This window comes from Protomyctophum bolini (assembly GCF_963924005.1).
Source record: "Protomyctophum bolini genome assembly, chromosome: 22".
In the NCBI taxonomy this organism is placed as follows: domain Eukaryota; kingdom Metazoa; phylum Chordata; class Actinopteri; order Myctophiformes; family Myctophidae; genus Protomyctophum; species Protomyctophum bolini.
In genome coordinates this window covers 26,754,672-26,771,463 of record NC_137883.1, presented here as the reverse complement: position 1 = coordinate 26,771,463, position 16,792 = coordinate 26,754,672, and the positions used below count along the sequence as shown (strand labels likewise).

Here is a 16,792-nt window from a genome sequence, read left to right as displayed (position 1 = left end):
CTTGTAGATCGATCAGCTATTAAAGAAATATATATTCAAAAGAACTAAACTAACTCAAATCAAAATGTGCTGTCAGAAACAGCACTAGCTACAGATGGGGCTCACCTATGCTGAATGCGGGCCTCCAGCTGTACTAAAGGCAAGATGGCCTCCAGGACCTTGCTGGCCGAGCCTGGCAGCATCTCCAGCACCTTCTTCTCCACCACCATCTTGTCAACGATGGTCTTGAAGTAGCGCAGGGCGCTGACCACCTCCTTCTCCTGCTCCTCCAGTCGACTCACCTTCTGGAAGAACAAAAGGAAACAAAGCGCTGTTGATTTGGTCGACTTAAGACTGTGGCGAAAGATGTTCCGTCGACCACTCTGAAAATAGCAGAGGCACATCAGAAACACATCACAGCGTGGCGCGTTGTTTTTGTAGAACGGCTATTTTCAGCATGCAGCCAAGTGCAAAACCTGCCATTAGAACGCCATCGAGGCCCGCAAAAATGCAATTTTGGTCGACAAAATAACAACTGTAGATTTAGTCGACTAAAATCGTATGATATTTAGTCGACTAAAACTAGACTAACACTAAAACATTTCAGATGACTAAAATGTGACTAAAACTAAATTAAGGTTTGTTCCAAAGACTATGACTCAACTAAAATCTAAATTTTATGTCAAAATCAACACCGGAATAAAGTCTGTATGTATGCTCATTGCTGACCATCGTTCCATTTAACCACATTAACCCTGGCATCCCTATGTGTGGCAAATCTTCAAAATATAAATAAATAAATTGCTCAAATTTGTGCCTATTTGGACTTCAACAGAAATGTAGGTCAAAGCACGATCCATCAGGCTAGGTGGCATGAAGCAACGTGCTCTATCAGCGACTGTATGGGCTGTTACAGGGCTGTTGGGAAATAAAACTCATTAAAACAAAAAGCCCTGAGAACGAGACTAGTGGAGGAGTCCATTCAGGAAACACCCATTCATGTGCGTTCTCTGGGTGCACTGCAGACACCTGCCACTGAAGGATCCAGACAGCCTCTATACTCCACACTGGCCGGGGGAGGCTGTGCTGGGAACCCACAGAGGAGCTCGCCGCACACACACCGACACAAAGCAGAAGAAAGAATAATACACAGGAGATCAGCTGTCTTACAAACACGCAAACAAATGAGCTGCAATGTATAACAGGTGGCAGACAGACAGACGGATGTCACACAATACACAGACACTTAAGCCTGAGTATAGCATGCAGTCAAATCAGATTTTATGATCTGATCGTCAACCTATCTGCATGGATTGCTGTGGACATAGGCGTGAGTAATGCACCCATTTTGGGCGGGAACCCCTTTTGGTGTTTGGCATTATGTTATGCTTTAGCTATTGAAAAATAGCAGATCTACAAGCTCGAGCTTGTAGGTCTGCTATTTTTGAAAAATCGAAGAACCACTGACATAGAAACATAGCTTTTTCAGAAAACTGTCAGGATGTAGAAGACATTTTTAGAATCTGATCTTAGGTCAGAATGGGTTAACTTCTACTGCGTTGTGTGTCACTGGTGTCGCACACCAAAAATACCAAGATCCATGATCCAAGTATAAATCAGGCTCCAGTGACCAGACAGACTGAGACATCACATTTTCACCTGGAAATCTGGTTAGGAAAAATTATGTAGACTTACTAGAAAACTCTAATTACCCCAAAATCTGGGCTGCCAGTCTGAACACAGCCTTACTTCTTAAGCGTGGGGATCACACATCGAAAATAGCCGATCTACAAGCTCTATTATGGTTATGGGTCCACATGCGCACGCACGCACGCACGCACACACACGCACGCACACACACTCACGCACACACACACACAGACACACACACGAGTGCACACAAACACAAACCTTATTGACAGGTTTCTCAGCACTCTTAACTGCCGGCTCAGGCTGCAGCTGCTTGCCCTTCTTCGAGGGCGTCCTCTTGATCTTGGGAGAGTGGAACTTGTCCATCAGCTTCATGGTGAAGGATGAGAGGTGTGACCGCTGCGAGTCTATGGAGAGAACAGAGGAGTGGTCAGTCAAACAGGAGAGACAAGAGTCTATGGAGAGAACAGAGGAGTGGTCAGTCAAACAGGAGAGACAAGAGTCTATGGAGAGAACAGAGGAGGGTCAGTCAAACAGGAGAGGCAAGAGTCTATGGAGAGAACAGAGGAGTGGTCAGTCAAACAGGAGAGACAAGAGTCTATGGAGAGAACAGAGGAGTGGTCAGTCAAACAGGAGAGACAAGAGTCTATGGAGAGAACAGAGGAGTGGTCAGTCAAACAGGAGAGGCAAGAGTCTATGGAGAGAACAGAGGAGTGGTCAGTCAAACAGGAGAGACAAGAGTCTATGGAGAGAACAGAGGAGTGGTCAGTCAAACAGGAGAGACAAGAGTCTATGGAGAGAACAGAGGAGTGGTCAGTCAAACAGGAGAGACAAGAGTCTATGGAGAGAACAGAGGAGTGGTCAGTCAAACAGGAGAGACAAGAGTCTATGGAGAGAACAGAGGAGTGGTCAGTCAAACAGGAGAGACAAGAGTCTATGGAGAGAACAGAGGAGTGGTCAGTCAAACAGGAGAGACAAGAGTCTATGGAGAGAACAGAGGAGTGGTCAGTCAAACAGGAGAGACAAGAGTCTATGGAGAGAACAGAGGAGTGGTCAGTCAAACAGGAGAGACAAGAGTCTATGGATTTAGAAACTAAAAGTATAAACATTATATATTTATAACGGTTAAAAGTTTCTTCTTTAGTTTGTAACCACGTGGCATAACCTTGGCATCCGTGTTCTGGGGCGAACATTTTGCAAACACAGCAGATGTATTGTACATTGTACAAGCTCACAAAAAGTAATATTTCCGGCAAGGACAGAATTAGCTGGGCCTAATAGACAGGTGGGACTCTCAGTCAGTGAAGTATAGGGTTTTTAACCCATTCTGACCTGAGATCAGATTCATACAAGGTTTCTACTGGACACACACTGGTCTGATGAACCCATTCTGACCTGAGAACAGATTGTAAAAATGTCAGTCGTTCTTCGATTTTTCAAAAATAGCAGACCTACAAGCTCGTAGCGCGCCACTCGGTGGCGCGCTATGAGCTTGTAGATCTGCTATTTTCCAATAGCTAAAGCATAACATGATGCTAACACCAAAATGGGTGCCCGGTCAGAATGGGTTAAGTGGTATATATAACTTGTATTATATTATATACAGTACAAAATCATCATGATGCCACCACAATATTAGTAAGCAGCAGTTCCGCAAGGGGGCAGTATCCATGCTATACTTGTGTCATTTAATGATAATTATTTTTATTATATGAAGAAAACCACCACCTCTGGGTGCATACAGGCATCTCATTTAATTTCGATTCCTGGTATGAAGTTTAGATTTTATGGGAGCTTGGGAACATTTAATAACCTATACAGTATACATGATATGACACGCTTTGTCACACAGTGACTAAATGAAAGCACACGCAGAGCAACATTCCGTTCTCTGTGTGTGTGTGTGTGTGTGTGTGTGTGTGTGAGCACAGGCGTTTAGACTTCAAAGCGCGAAGTGTAGTCTTGGTTCATTAGGTAGAAAGCATTTAGTTTTAAACCCCAAACGCAACAGGATTTCGGTATAATTGTCCGTGTTTTGTTCAAGTTGTAGGCCTGCAGAAAGCTGGGCGGATGCGCCATATACACCCGGAAATACCCCCTATTCGTTTGTTGGCATTCTGACTTTGTCTATACCCTGTCATTATATCTTGTTTGTTATGCGTTAGCACAGTCTGCATAGCATGTAACAGCAACATTTCACTGCCACATGCTGTAGTTGTATGAGTGAGTGAGTGAGTGAGTGAGTGACAAATAAAACCCCTTTATACCTCCCAGCCTTCACTCATTTTATAAATGGCACAGTTTTGTCCAGACTCCTAATATTATGAGACGGAAGCCAAAATAAGTTTTATTGAATCTTTGTTAGTCCTTATTTGTTAGTCCAATACCCATTCAATTCACATTGACTTTGACATGATGATCCATTCAATTGAGGAGGCTGATCATCACTCAGAAATGTGTGCAGTTTACAGCACGGTGGAAGGATTAGGTTACTTTGTGCTTTTCTCAATTTCGTTTTATTTTAACTTCTTGTGTTTGATAATTGTATTCAAATGTTTTTGAAATGTGTGTCTCAATGCCCCGTCTTAATGTTAACGGTGTGCGTAAAGCACTTTGTTGTTGAAATGTGCTATAATTGCCTTGCCTTTACATAATAGTGAGACGCTTCATAATAAGACTCATTTAACAGTCTGCTGTCAGCAGCATGTTGGATGTGTACAGGGGGATAGAAGCCTTCCACACTCTTCAAACAGGGCTCATCAGAATCAGAGAGATAAACGCTATACAGCGGTGTCAGCCAGCAGGAAAAGAGGGTTTTTATCAGTGACAAAACTAAACTCTATCTGTGTAATCTCCCCCACAGTCTGGTGTGGCAGTAGGATTTGGCATTCCACTGCCATCAGCACAAAACACCCAGCGCTGAATAGCAATCAGCAACATCATCAGCGTCAACAACAGCACCATACTGGCCTTCTCCCCGTTCTGCGCTTTCGTCTGCGCCTTTGATCGACGCGTCATTCATCAATCCTTATTCTCCCTTCTCTCCATATCCATCATCATTATTCTTTATTCTCTATGAAAACCAAAGCCTCGTCGTTTTTTGTAATCTAGTGTGGTTTGTTCTAGAAAATCAGACCCATCTGAACCGAGTGGTGCTGTACTGTGTACTCGTGCTGTAGTACTGTACTGTACTGTACTGTACTGTACAAGCCCTCCTCCCGGGCCTGTGTGTGTGTGTGTGTGTGTGTGTGTGTGTGTGTGTGTGTGCGCGCGCGCGTGAGTGAGGCTGTGCAACAGTGACACATTGGGCACGTTCGTAAATCACTGCAGTGCACTGGAGCACACTGCAACGCTAATAGGCGAGTGCGCTCCGGTGCTGTATTTCTGAACGCGCCCTTGGTGGTCAACAAACGCGATTTCCGTACTCGGACGGACGGACAGACAGACAGACAGACACAGACCCAGCCAGGGACACACATTGCTGTCTATAGGAGTAGCTAGCACCACTCAAAAATGTGACTGAGATGAGGCACGACATTGCACAGAAATGACTGAATGAACCTCCACTAAACAGGGGTCTTCACAGATCTACACGAACCGAAAGTACCCGACAGTACATCCGTACAGGTTCGGTACAGCCTAGTACAGCCGATTCAACAAACCAGCAACTCATCTGATCTCTAATCGCACAAACACGTCATTTAACTATTTATTTATGCAACTACCGTCACGATATGTACACAGGGTAACATATCTGGGAATGTGTGCATGTACTGTATTAGCCTAGATAGTTACGTCACTTCAAAAAGAGAATTAGATAAGCAGAAAATAATTCACTCTTTTGATGGTGAAGCATCGGATGAAGAGATTTCTCTTCAGGGTGGATATAAATAGTCGGGTGTTCTACACCTCCGTTAGTCACACCATCCATGCATATAGAGACAGACAGACTCTCTAGACAGCCAGGAGGGACTGGCAGAGAACACACGGGCATAAGAAAGAGAGAGCTGGAGCTCTAAAGCGCTAGGGAATAAAAGTCATTCTGGTGACTAGACAGAGTAAAGACCCAGGGGAAGGGGACAACATGCTCAGATCTGAATCAATAGAGTCTGGGACTTGAGTTGTTCTTGTTCCTATTCAACTCAACAATCCATAGTGACAGACTGCTGTCGACGCAGTGTCACTAATAGCAGTGTGACCGGCATTTGAATACCTTCCCTAGTCTAGGCCTTTTATGACTGCCCTGAGGGTATGCATGCCTTCAGTATCAGCACTGCGGTACACACACCTGTAGGCTATGCATGTATGGATATGGTTTCACTTCATGGCTATACATGTGATCGATTATATGGTTTCTGCTGTATATTGATGGTTTTTTTTTAGCCCCACTAAAGCCCTGCTGTCTAGTGCCTGATTTCCTTGGTTGCATGCTGAAAGAATAGCAGATCTACAACGTTTTCGACGCATCGCAGTGCATCCGAAATATCTCAAAAATCTAATGGGCAGATTGCCATGAAGCATGCTGAGTACCTTCTGGAGGATGAATCCTAACCATTTCAGTGACGCCATGACCTTTCCTCTAGCACCAGCCTCAAGGCAAAATGTCAACTTTGCACTTTGCACAGATATTTCTTCTAATAGGCAGCGTTCAGAATTCACCCTGCTGTTTCCAACTTCAGCACCACTCTTTTCCACTGACTTTCTGTCTTACTGACCCATTCAGGACGGGAACCCCTTTTGGTGTTTTTAAGCATTATGATATACTTTAGCTATTGAAAAATAGCAGATGTACAAGCTCATAGCGCGGCACTGAGTTTTTAAATCGTGAAAATGTGGCGCAAATCTTTGAATATATATTCTTTCAGAGCGGATGTTTTTAACTAAAATCTTTGCTTCTGGGGGTCCCTGGAACAACATATTTTCAGATGGGGGTCCACGGAAAATACAGATAATTCTGGGGGTCCTTGACATGAAAAAGGTTGAGCACCACCGACATAGAAAAAACATAGTTTTTTTTTTAGAATCGGCTTCAGTCCTAAATGGGTTAACTTGCTTCCCCATCTCACACAGGTCTACTCTGCATGGTGCGGTACAGGACAGGACATCAATACCGGTACTCTGTCTCTGACACATGGCACAATCATTCACACACTAGACCAGGTGTCTCACTGAGTTGTAGAAAGAGAGTGAAACAAACACCCTTTTTTCTGTACTGGCAACCACTCACTCACTTTAAAAAATTAGACTCAATCTGACATTGCATGGCATAGAAAAACTCACCTCAGGTATAAATTCCCTCTTATCATCCTCAAACATTGGGGATAATTGTCCAGCAAACTCAGGGCGCTCTCTATATCTTTTGGTTTGTAGCCACATGGCATTTGCTTAGATTTCTCTTTTCTTTTCTTTTTTTGGTCTGTTTTCTTAATTAATGTACGATATTAGGTTGTTGTTGCTTTCTCACCTCTGTATGTGTGGTTTTCCGTTTTTCCTGTCTTGTATACCTGTTATTTGTAATAATGTGTATGAGATGAGTGTAACCTATGTGTATTTATTGATCTTACATCTTGTGGGGGAAAAAAGACACCTCGCTGTAGAGCATACCATGTATATTGATATTTACCTTCTGTCAATAAAATATATTATTTTAAAAAGCGTTAAACAGAGAGGGCAAAAGAGATTTGAAAGTGGATCACTGAAAAGAGGAGGATTTATGTGGGTAATTCTAAAAAGCAGTGACGTTGGCTTTGTCAGTGTAAACAAACACTGTGCATGTAAAATCCTAGCCACCATATAGCTTGTAACGCTACGACTGCCTTTGGATGTATTCTGAATTTGATATTATAAAACATCGTCAGTACACCGTCTGCCACCATCACTCAATCAGCCGAGGAGGACGTTGAGGTTACATGCTCCACTTCCCCTGCCCGGTTAGAATGCAGTGACATCAGCAGTGAGTGAGTCACCTCCATGATCAATACATATACGGCCCTCATAGGATCATCATTACACCCACAGCTATACTGTACACAGTGTACATCAGGCACACTATAGAGGAGTCAGGATTGTGTCTTCTGCTCTCTTTAAGATGTTTTATACAGTGTTGATTTCGTCGACTAATACCTATGACAAAATATGTTTGTCGACTACCTTATTTCACTGAGAAACGGAAACTAAATGAACTGAATTTCGTCAACAAATAAAAACTAGACTAAAATGTTAGGAAGGGACTAGTGGACAAGAGATCCAGTATGAGTCATTTTACACTTGGTTGCATGCTGAAAATAGCAGATCTACAAGCTCACAACGCATCGCAGCGCGACACGTTGTGATCTTGTAGATCAGCTATAGTCTGCAACAGTAAAATCAGTCATTGCGATGGCATCAATTAAGGCCCGCCAAAATACATTTTAGTCAACTAAAACAACTGTAGATTTAGTCGACTAAAATGTTATATTTAGTCGACTAAAACTAGACTAACACTAAAACATTCCTCAATGTCTCAAATGTGACTAAAACTTAATGAAAACTATTCAAGAGACTATGACTAAAACTAAAATCAACATTTTCTGTCTGGTTTTATACACCAATCAATTCTCTATACTCTCTAAACTTTACAGCATGCACACGCTCATCTGTTTTGAGGGTAGGAAAAGTCCCTCTTATACTAGATAGAGTTCAATGGGAGTCTGGCTAAACCTGGAAATCACGTCATCTCTCAGAGAGAGAGAGAGAAAGAGAGAGAGAAGAAAATAAGATGTATCGTAAAGCGTTCTGTCATAATGGCGGATCTTTAATGACCACCATTCCCTCCACCAGCAAAGATGTGGGGCCAACCATTCTTCCCTGCTTCTTCTACCCATTTAACAAGACAAGTGATGTCATTAGCTGTGAGGCCTGTGAGGCATTGTGACTAAATGTGGCTTGTAATGGAGTGAGTGACAGAGTACAGAAGCCATGCAGTTGGTTAAAGGCCTACAGTGCCTTTTACATTATCTTTTTTTAAAAGACCAGGGTTTCCCCTGGCACCATAGTGTGCCGTGACGCAAGTCCCAGGGGTGCCTCAGAATACTTGTAGATCAGCTATTTTCACCATGTAACCAAACTAAACTAAACTAAACTACCGGTAAACTAAACTAACTAACAAACTATCTCTACTCCACTCGTCCCTCCCTAACATTTTAGTCTAGTTTTAATTTTTTGACTAAATTGTCAGTATATTTAGTCGTAGTTTTACTTAGTCATCCTAGCTTAGTTTTCATTTAGTTTCCATTTCGTTTATCAGTGAAAAAAAGGTAGTCGACGAACAGTTTTCGTCATATTATTAGTAGAGGAAAATCAACACTGCTTTCAACAACAACTCTCACTGACTGCTTTCACACCCCTCATCAAAGAACGCCCATGTTGTGTTGAGAGGTACTTTACCCCTGCGCGACCCGAGCGTCCGTCTTTATTTAAAATCAGTATGCGATGGGACAAATAAGGACTCTGACCTCCCTCTTTATATCTCACACACACACACACACACACACACACACACACACACACACACACACACACACACACACACACACACACACACACACACACACACACAAGTACAGTACAACACCCAATGTGCGGCTGCTCATATGAGCTTGTCCAAACCTGTTGAGGGGACTGACAGGTTTGACAGATTGACCAGCCTCTTGTTCAGTACAGGTGTGTGATCTCTACAGGACAGCTGGCCGGCCCCTTCACTACCCCGTACGTACACGGGGTCGAGATGGGGGGTGACAGATAATGAGGAGCTGCCTAGCACAGGACGCAGGAGACGCTATGCTTGGGGTCACCCTCACAGCTGTCACGTTCAACTCAACTCCTTAAGTAATGGGTAAACCTGGTGTGTGTGCGTGTGTGTGTGTGTGTGTGTGTGTGTGTGTGTGTGTGTGTGTATATTCGTGACTTCTAAAAAATGACAGCAGGAGACAAAGAGGTCACACAATGCCAGCTGTTAAGTAGGGAGGAGGACAGATGAAAGAAAACAGGGAGACTGAAAAATGGCGAGAAAGAGTGTGTGAATAAATTGCAGCGGACAAAGTCATTCCAAAGTGGGTATAATGGGCTAATTAAGTTAAGCTGAATGTCTCTGCTCGATAAAAAGAGGACCCGATGTCTTCAAAGACCACATTAGTTGAGAATAAATGATGTATGGGAATTAGTTGGAGGTACTACAGTACGTTATCTTACTGGCAGCGTGCCGAAGGAATCAGACACATGCACAGGCACACAGATGGCTATAGCTGGCTAGGCGTCCCACAGAGCCATGTCGAAAGCTTATGCATTTCTTTCAGCACACTAACTATAGCGGACACACTAACCAAATTACCCAACAAGCGCTACAGCACACTTCATGGAATAGCAAATCATTTTAAATCCATTAATTAAAACCACCCAGCTAAAACTATATCAATTTACAAGAGCTTAAAATAGCCACTGGTGTCCCCAAAGAGTTGTGCCTTCTCTAGTGGCACACACAAAAGCTACCACTCAAAGTATTAAGAGTTAGTGAGATAGATCATCCGGTGTGAATCTGTCTGACTCATATTTACAAACTAACGTGAAAATAGCCCAAGAGTGATGTGTAGGGTTAATGTGGTGTTTCTATACAGGAAATGGTTACGTTCTATTCTTGGAAAGAAGCATCTTTGCAAGATCATCTTTGCAATAATGCTTCATTCACACTGGCAGAATACAAAGATACCGGCTACTATTCTTCTTGACTACAATGGATGCAAGTGACACAAAGATGCAAAGATACATGGGACCTTTAGAGCTGCTACAAAAGCTAAGAGGTTGATAAGCAAATAAGTTGTTTCAACTTCAGATACAAAGCTACAAATATGCTACAAACAACCACGGGTGATCAGGCTTTCGACGTTCACGCTCCAAGCCCCCGGAATGCCCTGCCTGAGGCTATCCAATACAGCGATTCTGTATTGTCTTTAAATCACTTTTATAAACACACCTGTTCGGAAAAGCCGTTCCATAAATCACCTTATCTATGCTGCATTATCTCTTTGAATCGCTCTTGCTTTACACACTTGTTATAATTTGCTTTAGCTCTCATTATCCGTTAACCCCTGGCCCTCTGATATGCTCTTTTAAATTGATTTAACGTGATTTATCCTCATTATATTTTTAACACACACACACACACACACACACACACACACACACACACAGAGAGCATTGTTTATAAGTGACCTTGCCTGTACAGCGCACACATCTGTCTATAAAAATGAGAACACAGTGAGCGACACAGTGTCTGCTGCACTGTAAAACAAAAACCACAGAGCAGCAAGTGCCAAGTATCATATCTCCGCAGGCAGGACCTGCTGTGGTGCAAGAGAATGGAATGCAAGCCTCAGGCACGTGAGACACGAGCAGCAGGGGACAAAATGGGAGAGGAAAGATTGAAAAACGCAACAGGAAATAGTTAAGTGCTTAGTGAATTATTTATACACTCCCATTGTAGTGGGGTCTTTCCTTGGCCGTGGCCCGTGTTGTATTCCGTTTAGTACAACCCTCATTAGCTCCTTGGTTATTATTAACCACTTTCAACCCGGCATCCCTCGAAAACTGCGAGAACAGGCGATCCACACAAGCTCACGGCACGATCCAACGCGACCCGTTGTGAGGTTTTAGTAGATCGCCTAGTTTTGCCATTTGTCATATGACTAGCTATTAAGCGGTTTATTGAGTCAGATGACAGGCCAAATTAAAGTGTTATCCGTCCCACAGCTCAAACTGGTCCACAAGGATGAAGGATGAAGGGAACAACCATCGGAATGGAACATGTCCCTGACTCCCTGGTTAATGACTGAATTGAAGAGTAATGGAGGAGGTAGTAGCGTCCGTGGTCGACTTCCAGTTTTCCTGCTGTGCTGTCCCAGTATGCAGTTTAACAATAAGACATACAGATGTGTTGATGGAGCACAGGCAGTCAAACGACCTTGTGAAGAGATGCATCCATCAGCTGGACATGGTAGAAGGTTATCACTCAGACTGGTGACGGTGTGCTGGGTGTACAGTATGTCTGAAAGGCCTTACTTCATGTTAGTATAGCCAGTTAGGTCACTTACCCAAGACGTGGCATACAGTACATGTAACTGTAACTTTATTAGTATATTATATGTTTTGATTTATCTGTGTTTAGTTCAAGTGGGGTATACTGTATGTAATTAATGTGTACAGAAAAGCTTTTAAACTATGTTGATAAGACAATGTTGACACACAGATACTGATCTCACTTCCTTCCTGGACTACATGTTGTCTCATTAAGAGAGCCCCCCCCCCCCCCCCTTCCACAAGAGTGCAGCAAAGCATTATGGTCATTGTAGTAATCCAGCAGTGAGTGAGACCAGTGTCTCTGACATCACAGACACTTTGAAATACCTAAAAACACATATGGCCCACATACAAACCCCAGTAAAGTGTTTCTTGTCTCCCAAACATCATTACAATAAGATCTGGTTGCAAAAGGGGTGAAGTGGCCCTTTAAGAGTAGACTATATTATATCAATGAGGTGATGGGACTCATGCTGCATGTTGGCTTGTATGGGAATAGAAGGCCTGGTCAACCATGGCTAATAGAGCATAGCCAGAGGATACAGGCAGATCCATAACACTAAACACTAGCAGATCTAGTACAACCACTGTAGGACCACAGTTGCAACGTCTTTAGAGGCAAGCGTGCGTGCGTGAAAACATGCAGCCACAACTCCTAAAGAATGTATTTATCAAACTAGTCGAAGAGCTACGTTTTACCTTATAAATACACCAATAGCTCAATAACACCGTCTGCATTCCGGATGCCAGATGTCTAGCTAACCATGAATTTAACTGCATGAAATCAGTTAGATTGCAATACCTGCTGGTATTAACATTTTAGCATCCAAAATGTTAGCGATAACGATGATGAATCATAATTAAAGACCAACTACTTGCCATTTGAAAATGTTTTTCATCCCATCCATTCAAATGCACCAAAAGACTACAGTACATGCAGACAGTAGTGCTGTCTCGTCTGCTTTAACCTCCACCATTGCAGCTCTCGCTCCATTGTGCATGTGGGATTCCCCCATTCTTAAGAGTTAATAATAACCCTGTGGCACGTCCTCTTTCTAACCCTTGTGGTTGTATGTAGGCCAGTGACTTGGTGCTTTTGTTAAACAAGGTGCGTCCTGGGGGTCATTAGGTCTGTGTTCAAAAATATATACAATTCATGCCCGCTATCTATCTTATTAATTAATTTCTTCTACAGCCTGACCGATATACTGTATGTCTCGGTTTGGCTGATATACAAGTCATTTTTTGTGTTGCTTTGTGTGTTTATTTTATAATTAGCGTGTTAATTGTATCAAAATATATTTTCATATATTGGAAGTTTATATAAATATTAAAATAAATATCAAAAAGTGTTTATTTTCATTCATCGATTTGCTTATAAGATGTATGTTTCAAAATGATTCGTTTTTTTTAAATCTTTTTTATACTCTGGGTCAAAACAACGGTAATCAGTGGTCTAAGACCCAAAAATATGGCTTTGGTCAGGCTCTTTATTTCTGTAAGCCCTTATGTGTCAAAGGGAGTGTTCTCCAACTGTACTGGTTGTGAGTGAGCGGTGCTAGACTGTGGGGTAATGGTGGACAAAGTACTCTAATTTCTGTAAGCTAAACAAGCAGTACCACTATATAAAAGAAACTGCCTGTAGTCAACATTTTACTTGAGTGCAAAGGTATAGGCATCAAAATATACTTACAATACCAAAGAAAGAGTATACTGAAATTTCTCAAAATTTTACAAATCCTTTTGAAAATAGAAGATCTACATGCTCACAAAGCATTGCAACATTGTTGTTTGTGAGCTTTGTGCTGTAGATTGGCCATTTTTGAACAGCATAGGACATTAGAATAAGTGTAAAATAGGGCTTAAGTGGTTCATGTATCTTTTGCAATAATCCAAATCTGCAAAGTAACTAAAGCCGTCTATGATATAGTGAAGTAGATTGTATAAAGTTGTACTTAGTCAACATGCTACACTGGCTTCAGAAAACAACTCGCACACATGCACACTCACTATATACCATTACCTCTCTTTCAGACGTGCACAGACTGCACACTGATTTACACACACGCACACACAGACAATATCATCAAAGGGAATAGCTTAGTGCGACAAACTAAAGCCCTGCATGTCCTATATAGCCAATACTGCATATTCAACTGGCTGTTCTCCTGGGCTTACAGCTGATCTATATGGAAAAGGCAGAAATAAAAGACTAGCTCATCATTAATGTTAACTAGAGCTAGTCCACTAATCTGTTATGGATCTGATAAACCATTTCCTCCAGTTTGCTCTCAGTTCAACTTCAAATGTACTGTACTAATACTATAACAAGGAAAAACTAAAAACACTCAATATATATTTCTTTAAACACCAGCGAGTTTAGAATGAATACTTTACCAGCAACAGAGTACAGTCAAATGGCTGTGGCTCATTGCTCCAAGAGAGAGATGGGTCAAATGCAGAGAACAAATCTTGCATACAGCAGACTTTAACACTTGGTCTAAAAGGATATCATACCACCAAAACAAAAAGGTCCTTAATGTGGTCTCCATTTTCCACTCACATATGCGTAAAGTGCATCACAATGCTAAATGTAAGGCAATACACATCATAATAAGCTTGTTATTATAGCCAAAGTACCGTACAAAAGTAAGCATGAGTTGTATGCATCCGCACGCATAATGCAGTGCCCTTAAATATAGGTGTTGTATGCACACTTAAAAGAGACAAAATATCAATACAGGAGTCACTCAATCGATTCGATATGATTCCATATGAGATATACTTATATATTGTTCCAGCCTCATTAATGTCACAATCTTTCAGTGGAGTATTTATTCAGTCACAATAAACTAGGCTACAGGATATGTGTGACCTTTAGGATGATGAATATTCAACCTCTATCCTCGTCCACTAATAGCACTGTTGTTGGATAATGCAGGCTGGTAGTGGTGGGCATGTGTGGTTAATAGGACTAGTTAATTAGAGCACTTCTTAGTTCTTTTCTTACAGCTCACTGGGGACTGTAGAGGGGACGGACCTGAGGGCTGGGTCACTGAATTGTCCTGTACACAACACACGCAACCCACGCACACACACATGCACGTGCACACACGGATGCATTAGCACCCACTCGTTGACAGACACAAGTGTATACACCAAGAGCCACTCTAAGCTATTGATCCACAAAGAAAGCATGATGAGATGAAGAGGATGTGACAGCTAGGCCCTCTACATTTGATTATTCACTGAATGATGCACTGAGAAAAGGTCACGGGTTACCAACATCAGTAGAGTTCATCCTTTGGCAAAGCATGCATGCAATCAGTAAGTTCCATGGCAATCTGCCCATTGCCGCATTCTGAGAGTTGGAGATATCTCGTGTGCAAATTTGTGGACATGTTGGACTTGTGTTGGTGCTAGAGGAAAGGCTATTGAATCAATGCTTTATTTGTCACTCACTCATACAGTAACAAGCAGCGAAATGTTGGTTCAGCGTGTCTTGTCCGCAAGACAGCAGCAGCATAAACACAACAGATGAACTTGATGAACTCTTGAGGGAGTACGAAGGTGCACGACAAATTCCATGACAATCCAGCTAGTACTTTTCCAAATATCTTCTTTGCAACCGTGTGTTGGACGGACTCTTGGATGGGCCAACATTTCTATCCTTAGAGCCCTGCTAGCAGGGCTAAAAATCTAGCTGACTGGTAAAGCTGTGGCCGGTGAATATGGGGATTTGGGCAGACAAAAAAAACCAAAAACAAAAAAGAAACCTTTGATTTCCTGCCCAGGTTTTGAAATGACAATGACATGATGTTATGCCTCTCAGTAATTTAGTCAGTACTACTCATTTTAGTGGGAAAGGCTGGTGAGCTGTTATTGTAGCAGCGAATGATTATAATTCTGTAAAGTTGGCACAGATATTTCAACATTATTGAATGAGACAACAGACAATTGAAGACGTGTGTAGCTTAGGCAGCAAATGAGGGAAATGAAAGACAGATACATTTCACCCTGACCCTGTGTAGTACCCCTCCTGATGCCACAGATAATGTAAATGGCACTGATTCTTGTCTCCCTCAGTAATCACCCCCCTTCTCCCCAGATGAAACACACAGTCCAGAGTAGCCTGGATGATCTTTCTATAGCAGAATCCTTCTGCAACTGCAGCTGACTCACCTCAGCCAGGCTCATCACAGCATAGTGCACCAACACACAGATCACACACATATCATATACCCCAGTCACTGGCACGGCACAGACAGACAAAAATAAATAGGCCTACTCATGATAACCACATGAAAAAGATAAAGAAGCTCACGGCACAACACACCAACACCCACCACGCAGTGCACGCACAGTCTGATCCTTCAAGTGACCCTTCTGGCTGCTGTTAGTTTACTGCATTTTTCAGCATTCCCTTTAAACTGTGCCAAGCTGCGATGTGTTTCAGCAGCATGTGCTCCACTGAGAGTATAGCAGGCAGCAGGTTCACCTGGTGTGAAACCAATGGGCTGAAGAATTTCAAAGTGCTATAAATATCCAGCCTAACTGTCACTAACCCTAGCATCAGCCAGCAATATAACAGAGACAGTGAGACAGCTAAAACAAACGCTCTGTTTTATGGAGATGAATGCAGAATTCGTAGTCAATGGCAGCTGTTTGTGGGGACTAAAGAGGCAATCGGGCACTATAAAAGCTCTTGAGATAGGAGAGTGATGCTAACACACTGCAGACAAACAGCCACTGGAGGACCAATCACTTTACAGCCCTGAACACAAGACATGGAGACAGAGAAGAGTAAGCATCAGTGTTCTTGCGAGTAAATGGCCCTAAGCAGCGAGAGGAGGAGTGGTACAACTCTCCCCATACTAGAGTGGTTTACAAAGCTCTTCTTGTCCACACAGCAGCGTACTTGTCATCCTCTTGACATTCTGTGTGCAGGCACACTGCACAGGCCCGGCATGACAGACACTTCCCAAACACATCACATCGATTTGCCTCTGGAGGTCTCAGTTCTAATGAAGCAAAGGCCCCATTTGATACTTTG

General features: G+C 42.5%; 1 protein-coding gene across 6 annotated transcripts in view; it reads right to left on the bottom strand.

Annotated features, from left to right (window-relative positions):
• Positions 1-16,792, bottom strand: part of rapgef1b (Rap guanine nucleotide exchange factor (GEF) 1b) — a 66,098-nt gene that overhangs the window by 37,359 nt on the left and 11,947 nt on the right. For all 6 annotated transcript variants that reach the window (XM_080756405.1, XM_080756408.1, XM_080756410.1 and 3 more), the window contains exons 2-3: positions 1,891-2,036; positions 106-284 (exon numbers count right to left, since the gene is read on the bottom strand). In XM_080756405.1, the coding sequence (XP_080612531.1) occupies positions 106-284; positions 1,891-2,036 (325 nt within the window). The remainder of the gene's footprint in view (positions 1-105; positions 285-1,890; positions 2,037-16,792) is intronic.